This window comes from Giraffa tippelskirchi, chromosome 6 (genome assembly GCF_054371585.1).
Source record: "Giraffa tippelskirchi isolate mGirTip1 chromosome 6, T2T-mGirTip1v1.2.pri, whole genome shotgun sequence".
Classification (NCBI taxonomy): Eukaryota; Metazoa; Chordata; class Mammalia; order Artiodactyla; family Giraffidae; genus Giraffa; species Giraffa tippelskirchi.
The window spans coordinates 92,114,575-92,123,205 of NC_137280.1; the positions used below are offsets into that span (position 1 = coordinate 92,114,575).

The 8,631-nt window shown below is 55.5% G+C and overlaps 2 protein-coding genes across 3 annotated transcripts; one reads left to right on the forward strand and one right to left on the reverse strand.

Annotated features, from left to right (window-relative positions):
• The first annotated feature begins 227 nt into the window (after window positions 1-227).
• SWSAP1 (SWIM-type zinc finger 7 associated protein 1) lies at window positions 228-2,452 on the forward strand. Of its 2 annotated transcripts, XM_081498482.1 has the most exons (3): window positions 228-480; window positions 1,023-1,398; window positions 2,324-2,452. In XM_081498482.1, exons 1-3 carry the CDS (start codon window positions 235-237, stop codon window positions 2,326-2,328), a joined length of 627 nt encoding a protein of 208 aa, XP_081354608.1. In that variant the 5' UTR covers window positions 228-234; the 3' UTR covers window positions 2,329-2,452. The 2 variants fall into 2 exon arrangements, with proteins under 2 accessions (XP_081354608.1, XP_081354607.1); XM_081498481.1 differs by lacking the exon at window positions 2,324-2,452 and having other exon boundaries at window positions 1,023-1,731.
• A 452-nt stretch (window positions 2,453-2,904) lies between these two features.
• EPOR (erythropoietin receptor) lies at window positions 2,905-8,371 on the reverse strand. The gene is made up of 8 exons (XM_081498496.1): window positions 8,257-8,371; window positions 7,282-7,417; window positions 6,715-6,893; window positions 6,481-6,638; window positions 5,839-5,992; window positions 5,664-5,751; window positions 3,641-3,728; window positions 2,905-3,547 (listed from the first exon to the last, which is right to left on the reverse strand). The coding sequence occupies exons 1-8, from the start codon at window positions 8,369-8,371 to the stop codon at window positions 2,936-2,938; spliced, it is 1,530 nt and encodes a 509-aa protein (XP_081354622.1). The 3' UTR covers window positions 2,905-2,935.
• Window positions 8,372-8,631: the final 260 nt, after the last annotated feature.

Sequence of the window (8,631 nt, forward strand, 5' to 3'; positions counted from 1 at the left end):
TGCCAGCGGACTCACTTACGAGAGGGCCTTATCGCCCTGAAACGCCTCCATTTGTTGCTCAAACTAGGTTATTTGACCCTTCACCAGGGGAGGAGCTAGGAAACGTCGATCTAACTTTGAGGAACAGATTTTTGGACCAATGGAGAAGCTAAGTGCACCGTACCCAATGAGACCCCGCCCTGGGCGGGATTAAAGGCAGGCACTGGCCGCCGATTGAACAGAAGTATGCGGCAAATGGCGGAGACGCTGAGGAGAGTGCTAAACTTGGGCAGCGCGGCGGGTCCCGAGAAGAACACAGCTGAGACCGAACCGCCTTTGCTGCTGCTCGGCGGTCCAGGCTCTGGAAAGACAGCGCTGCTATTCGCGGCGGCCCTGGAGGCGGCAGGGGAAGGCCGAGGCCCGGTCCTCTTCGTGACCCGGAGGCCTCTTCAAAGCCTGCCCTGCAGAACTGGACCGGCGCTCGAACCACTGCGATTACAAGTAGGGAGGAGTGGGACCAGAGGCGGGCCAGCCCGTAGCGGGGCGAATTGGGGGACTGAGTGACAGGCGGAGATAGACCAATGGCGGAGACGAAGCAAACATTGTGGGAAGGAATATGGACGAGTTGGGGATGGGACTATACGAACCCTAGTTAAGATCGAATGAGAAACCATCCAGTGAGGGGGCGGGATCCACAAATTTGCGTCCCAAGCGGTGGAGTCAAGGGCGGAGCTAAACAGTCGGTGGTGGAGTTGGACGCTATGAGCAGGTTTTCCGTGGAAAGATTGCCCTAGAGATTTGGCAGAAAGGCATACCTTGTTCATAATAATACCGGGCAGTGACGAGTGCAGGATAAGAAAAAAACGAGGGTGAGGGGTTGGTGAACAGAAGAATACCCGATCCCTCTGAGCTGCTTCACGCTGGAACCAGAGGTGTAGTGGGTGAGAGCCTCGTCCAGGGGAGTATGCAAGGAAGCAGGGCTGCTCTAACTAGAAGCCCGACTTCCTATGCTGAATCTGGCCCTTTCCTTTTTCCCTTTCTAGAAGATCCGCTTCCAGTACCCACCCTCAACTCGTGAGCTCCTCCGGCTTCTGTGCTCTGCCCATGAGGCCCGTGGACCAGCCCCCTCACTCTTGCTGCTTGATGGCCTGGAGGAGTACCTAGTAGAAGACCCTGGGTCCCAGGAAGCCGCCTACCTGGCTGCCCTGCTTCTGGACACAGCTGTCCACTTCAGCCACCGGGTTGGGCCCGGCCGGGGCTGTGGGCTCATTGTGGCCCTCCAGACCCAGGAGGAAGGAGGAGACAGTGGGAATGCTCTGCAGCTGGCACTCCTACAGAGGTATTTCCCTGCCCAGTGCTGGCTGCAGCCGGATGCACCAGGCCCAGGACAGTGCTGCCTCCGAGTCTCCCTGGAGCCAGGTGGGCTGGGCCCCAGGGAAGAATGGTGGGTGACTTTTCAACCGGATGGAGAGATGACAGTCACCCCATTGCTCAACCAGGCGGGTGACACCAGCTTGCACAAGGGTTCAAGCTCTGGAGGCCAACCGTGACCTTTGGAGCGTGACAACTTCTCTATGCCTGTTTCCATGTCTGAAACACCTACCTCAGGGACAGATGCAAATTCAAAGTCCTTAAGATTGTAAAGTGCTTTTTCTGTCGTAAACATACCATTATCCTGTACATATTGTGCCCAGCCAAAATACTGTTTAATTTTTCTGTTTTGAATTTTATAAAGAAGAATTTCATGATGAATGTAATCTGAAACTTTCTTCTCCGTCTCAACACTGGTACTAAGATTCGGCCACATTTTCCTTCATTCCTTTTTCTGTACTGCATGTAATTCCATGAGTGACTGTACCCTAAATTAGGTATGACCAGATTGACTTATTTACTACTATTAACACTCGTACACATATCCTGGTCCATATGTGTGAGGGTTTTTAGGATACATATGTAAAAGTGGAATTGCTGGAATAGAAGGTATGCTTTCCTAGGTTATGTCAAACTTTTAAAAAGCAGTTAAGCCGAAACTTCCATTGAGCCACTTGATTGACATTTGGTGTCATCAGAGTGCTTTCTTAGAACCAGATTCGGAATAAAGCCTTAGAAATTAATGTTAGTATTATTATTAGTGGCAGAGACTACCTAGCTGCTCATTAAACAGCTCTTCTCTCCTGGGTGCACAGCTGAACTACATTTCCCAGCTTTCCATGGTTCTTAACTGGGGTCACATGACCATTTCTGGCCAGTAGAATTTGTGAAGAAGAGGTGGCGCCCACCTCCGGGCTACATCCCTAAAGTGACCCACAAAATCTTCTGCTGTCTCTCTCTTGTTGGCTGGCAGGATGAAGAGTGTCCATCTGAAGACCCCGGAGTACCCCTAGGAGATGGTTAAGCTACAGCCTGTTTTCTGACTCATCACAGGGATAAGCTAACTATCTATTTGAATTGTATGAGAGAAAGTGCTTCCCTGGTGAGTCAACTGGTAAAGAATCTACCTGCAATGCAGGAGTCCTGGGTTCAAGCCCTCGGATGAGAAGACCCCCTAGAGAAGAGAATGGGTTGTTGTTAGGGCAGCTAGCATAACTTATACTGACCAATTCATTCTGTTTATTATTCAGATTGCCAGGTCAGAATTTTAGACTGAACTCCAGACTTTTTGCTGCTTCTCCTATGGCTTGGGCCCAGGAAAAAGATGGGGCTTACAGGTATTTATAGAATCATGACAGGAAACTTGTATATATTTATATAGAAAGTATATATATATATATATATTTATCTATCTACACACAAAAAACTGTACATTTAAAAATACTGCAAGGCTGTGACTTTCTGAGCAGGATGAATTTAGCAGAAAGCCAAGGTCAGCAGGCGTCACTGACCCTGCTGGATAAACCTTGGGCCTGGAGTAGCAGTGGGGTCATTTTGGGTCCCTGTGCCTCTGAGGGCTGGAGTCCTAGGAGCAGGCTACGTAGCTCGGGGGTGAAGGCTTGGGGGCTGGGATGAGGCTGTTCTCATAAGGGTTGGAGTAGGGGCCATTGGATGAACCCCCCTGGGCTTCCTGGGAACCCCCTGAGCTGTAGTCAGTTGAGATGCCAGAGTCGGACACCACGAGGTACAGGTACTTTAGGTGGGGTGGGGTGGGGAGCAGCTCAGGGGGCAGTGCCCTTGGGCGCAAGAGCTGGGAGCTGGGGTCAAGAACGGTGTATTCAAAGCTGGCAGCAGAGGCCCCCTCCGGCCCAGGCTTCAGGGCCAAAGTGGATGTGCAGGAGGACACTTCTGAGGCTTCATCCATGGTCACTATGTCCAAATCGCCACCAGGCTGCAGAAGGTCCTCGCTCGGAGGACTCCGGGGCAGCAACCACTTGTCCAGCACCAGGTAGCTGTCTCGGGCATGCTCGCTCCCCACTGGCTCCAGGTGGGGCCCCCCATCATCTGCCCCTGGTTCCACTGCCTGCGTCACCCCCCAGCAGCACTCAGAGAGGACTTCCAGGGGGACAGGTGGGTCCTCTGGGAAGGGGGTGCTGGGGCTCCACCATAGACAGCCGTCAGTCTGGTACAGCCACAGCTGGGGAAACAGCACCAGCTTGCTCAGAGACTTGGAGTTCGGCCACAGGAGCAGGGAAGCCCCAGGCCTGGAAGAAACAACCAGGCCGCCTACCTGGAAGTTACCCTTGTGGGTGGTGAAGAGGCCTTCAAACTCGCTCTCAGGGCTTGGGATGCCAGGCCAGATCTTCTGCTTCAGAGTCCTGGTGAAACCAAAACAAACAGATACCTGGGCATTTGTCACTGAACATTCACCAACAACCCCTCAGCACCATCCATGGGGCAAAGATACTCCTAGTCCCTTGTGATCTTGTTGAAGGCAGAGGAGTGCATGGGACTGAGGAACAGGGGTTCTGCCAAAGCATCTGCAAAGCCCTACAGAAGGGCAATGGGAACAGGGTTTTGAAGGATACATAGGAGTTCAATATACACTGCCTTATTGTCCCTCTAAAACCCACCCAGTTTTGTCTGAAGGTCCATTATGCTACTTTTCTCCTCACTCTTTTCCATGGTTCTCCAGTGCATTCAGGATAAAGCCCAAACTTCTTCCTACGTGAGACCCTGCATGATCTGATCCCTGTTACCTCCCTCATCTCTCCCCCTTACACACTCCGCTCTAAGCATACAGCTTTTCTTGCAGCTGCTTCAATGTTCCAAGCTCATTCCCATCTCAGGACCTTTGCACTTGCTGTTTTTCTCTCCCTGCTTTTCATGTGGCTGCCTCTTTCCCAGGATTCAGGTTTCTGCTCTGATGTCACCTCCTCTCACCTATCTATTCTGTCATGTCCCCATGTGCATGCATGCTAAGTCACTTCAGTCATGTCTGACTCTTTTTTTTTTTTTTTTACTCCAAAAAATCCTTTATTAGAGATGAGTAAAATGACAAATCTGAGATGACTAAAACCAGTCACTCGGGGCTCTGAAGATAACTCTGCTCCTGTGGGATCACAGACTGGCCAGGTCTCCAGGGTAAACAGCCCAGCCTCCCTGGCCACTCTGCGACATTGGACATTGGCAATGTCTGACTCTTTGTGACCTTACAGATCGTAGCCCATCAGGCTCCTCTGTCCATGGGATTCTCCAGGCAAGAATACTGGAGTGGATTGCCATGCACTCTTCCAGGGGATCTCCCCAACACAGGGATCGAACCTGAGAATCTAACATCTCCTGCACTGGCAGGGGAGTTCCTTACCCCTAGTGCCACCTGGGAAGCCCGATATTTCTGCTATCTCTCATCACAATTTATAATCATATATCTGTTGGTTCCCTTATTGTGTGACTCAGCTATGAGATCCACAAGAGTAGAGACACATCTGGTTTGTTCTGTGCTTTCTTCCCAGTGCCTAGCACATAGCTGGCACTCAGTATTTCCCAATCAAGTAAATAAACAAGGCTTTGAAAGAACTAGGAGATTGCTTGGCAGGCATGGCAAGAAGGACATTCCTGGCAGAAGGAACAGTGTATGCCAAGGCTTGGGGGTGTGAAAACACATGGTATTACTTGGGTTACAAAAACTGAATTACAAAAACCTCAGGATGGCTGGTCGTAAAACATCTAAGGAGCTTGACAACGGATGGGAGGCATTGGGGGCTAAATCGTTTCATGAAGCCCATTTGGTTGGCTTTACAGAAATTGATGAAACTGGGAAAAAAGTATTCACAAAGAAGGGCTTCCCCGTTGGTTCAGTGGTAAAGAATCAACCTACAAGGCAGGAGATGCAGTTAGACACAGGTTCCATCCCTGGGTCGGAAAGATCCAGGAGGAGGTCATGGCCACCCACTCCAGTGTTCTTGCATGGAGAATCCCAGGGACAGAGGAGCCTGGCGGGCTACATCCCACGGAGACGCAAAGAGTCAGACACAACTGAAATGACTTAGCATAGCACGGACGCACATTCACAAGGGAACCCGAGAAGGAGCAGCCACTGAGGTAGGAGGAAAATCCAAAAAGTATGCCCAAGAGCAGAGAATTTTAAGTAAGAGTCTGGGTGTGACCTGGCTTGCATCCCGACCCTGCCACCGACTCTTCATTGTGTGACCCTGGGCAAGAGCCTGCCCTTCTTTGAGCCTAGGTTTTCACAGGATAAGGGGAAAGTTAGTGGAGAGGAGTCTAAGCCAGAGGCCGAGTGGGGCGCTCACCGGCGGTGGGAGAGCAGGGCTAGCACGGCCAGCAGCAGTAGAATGAGCACGAGGACGAGGGAGAGCGTCAGGATGAGGGGGTCCAAGTCTGGGGGAACAGGGAAGAAGTCAGGGCAGTGAGCTTGGCCCCCATGCTCCGCCCAGCCCCTCCTACCTCCCTTGCCTGGGGCCTCACCACTAGCCGTCAGCAGTGACGCAGGCTCGGACCAGGCGCTCCAGAAGCCACCGAAGCTGGGCTCGGCCATACGCGCGCGTACCATGAAGGTATAGCGCGTCCCGCCCCGCAGGTTGCTCAGCAAGCACTCGGTGCGGCCGTCGAGGATCTCCACCTGTAGGCGGGACCCGGGTGAGGGGTGTGGCCAATAGGGGCGGGGTGGGCAAGGAGGGCATGTGGAGGGGGTGGACTCTGAGGGAGCCAGCCAATCAGAAAAAGGAAGAACAGAAACCAAGCATGGGGAGGCGGGCAATGAAAGTAGGAGGCGGGGCCCAGGAAGGCTTGGGGCCAATCAGGATGGGGCCCTGGGTAAAAAAAAACAGGCGAACTCCGGTTATTTAACAGCGGGGCCTGTGAACAGACAGGGTGGGCACTGGAGCGGTCTAGGGTTCCGGGCAAAGGTTAAGAAAGGTTGAGTCCAGGTGGGCTGGGAAAAGGGGACCATTGGGAAAGGGGACAAGTCAGTGGACTTGGAGATGTCTTGGGCAGGGCGTGGAAGGGACGAGGCCAAGGGGGCAGGGCCCTAGTGACAGTCTGGGTGAGACTTAGAGGGCCTGTCGACTCTAGAGCCCTTTGGGGCTAGGTCATAGGAACGGGCCTCACCCTCTGTGCGCCCCCTGCGGCGTTCTCTGCCGAGATGTTCACCTCATAGCGAATAAGGCTTGCCATGGGTGCCCCAGGCGGCGGGAGCCAGCGCAGTACTACGTGGCCGCCCTCGTCGGCCCGCCGAGCCACAAGCCTGGCCGGAGGGTCTAGGAGCACTGTGGAGAGGGGTTTGCTTAGGTGGGCGGAAACTGGGACTCCCTCCCGACCAATCCCCCTTTCCAGCGCACTTACCCACTTCATTGACGTGAATGGTACGGCGGTAGCGTGAAGCGCCCGAGGAGGCCGCAGTGACGTGCAGCTCTAGGGGCACGAAGCTCGACGTGTCGGCTGTAGGCAGCGAGCACCAGAAACGCACCAAGCCGCGGGCGGTGGGCGCCTGATGCAGGCGGCATGGCTTCCACGGCTCACCCCTGTTCAACCGGGAACCAGCGAGTGTAGGGGGATCAAGTTTGGAGGTTTCGCGGGGACCGAGGGCGCGTTTCTGGACACCACCACCAGGGGTCGTCCCAGCCCCGACGTACGCGACGCCTTAAGTCCTGCTTTGGAGCGATGTTGTTCCTGCCCTGAAGTTTGGGGTTGCCCTCCAGCAGTGGCGACGAGAGTGTTCCATCCCCGACCACTAGGGTGCATGTCAGCCCTGACCCCGTGGGCTTCCCACTAGTGCTCACCATCAGAGATGCCATCCGGTCCCTGGCACCAGGAAACATCCCAACGTTCGAGCTCCTGGGAGGTCTGCCCAGCCCGCCCGCCCCCTCCACCCATGGGGCGCTCCACCTGACCCCACCTCGTCCGACTCACTCGAGCTGGTAAGAGAAGCTGTAGTTGTCCGGGCCGACCCCGGCGCTGGCCGCTTCCTCCCAGAAACACACCAAGTCCTCCAGGCGCTCGGTGAAGCACAGAAACTCATCAGGCTCGCGAGCTGTCAGCAGGGCCGCTGGGGATGGGGTCAGGGGAGGGGGTCAAGGGACCCGAGCCCCTTTCTCGAGCCACAGCATGCTTTCCTCCCTCTTGCCGCCTGTGCCGACCGATAAGGAAAAAAGCCCCGCCCCCTTTCTTCCAGCGGGGCCCTTCGAGGGGTCCGTCGAAGTAGTGCCCCCCAAACATCCAAGCGTAGGTTGCGTGTCTTATTGTCTCCCTCCAACACACGCGCCGCCCGCCCACCCGCGACCAGCTTTGCTAAGCGCAGCATTCGAGGCCTCCGCCTCCCGCTGCCGGCCCCGCCCCAGCCTAGGAACTTCAGTGCGGGTGAGTGTGTGTGCAGGAGGCGGGGTCCCCTATCAGCCCCGGCAGGCTCCCGGAGGCCCGATAGCGCCAACCGTGCCCCCCGTTCCCCTCCCTCAACCCCGCGGACCCAGGGATCTTGCGCCCGCGTGCCAACCGTGTTTACAGTCGCCTGCGGCTCGGTTTTTATCCTCCCTCCCCGCCTGAAGGGTCGGCTAGATCCCCTTAGTTCAGGGACTCTAGAATACAAGACTCTATACCACAGCACCACCCCTGCACCATTTAGCGTTTAGCACGTCCCAAGTTCGTTGAAGAGATAAAGCAGGACTCTTATGCCCCTTTCTAGCTTCTTCCCCAGAACCCAGTCTGGGGATATCGACCCCAGCATGCTATATGAGATCCCAGTCTAGGGGTTCAGACACCGTCTTGGGCCCCAGGTCACAGACTCAGAATGAGAACCTGGGTGGCCCCAAGGATCCGGGCAGGAAGTTCGGGTCCCAATATTGCCCTCTAAGATCCAGTGCTGGGGTCCACACTCGACTCCACCCTTACCTTTGTTTTCAAACTTGGGGTCCAGTGGGTTGGGCGGGGGAGCCCAGGCTGCCCCAGCGAGCAAGAGGCAGAGGAAGCCAATTCCAGGCCGGAGGGGTGCCGGGAGATGATACATGATGTAGCCCCTGCCACCAGGGGCCCAGGGCTCCTGCCCCCCCACTTCTTCCGCCCCTGGCACAGGCCACAGCTGGGTCAGCAGCTGCCTCCGCCGGACACAGCTGACCAGGCCTTCCCGGCCAGGAGCCTCCAAGTGGCAGCTCCCCCGAGGGGGCGGGACCAGCAGGCAGCCCAAGCTGAGATAAGAGGGAGGCAGCCGCCCTGCGCCCTGCGCGGCCTGGCTACAGAGAGCAGGGGCCCTCTAGGGCTCCGCACCCC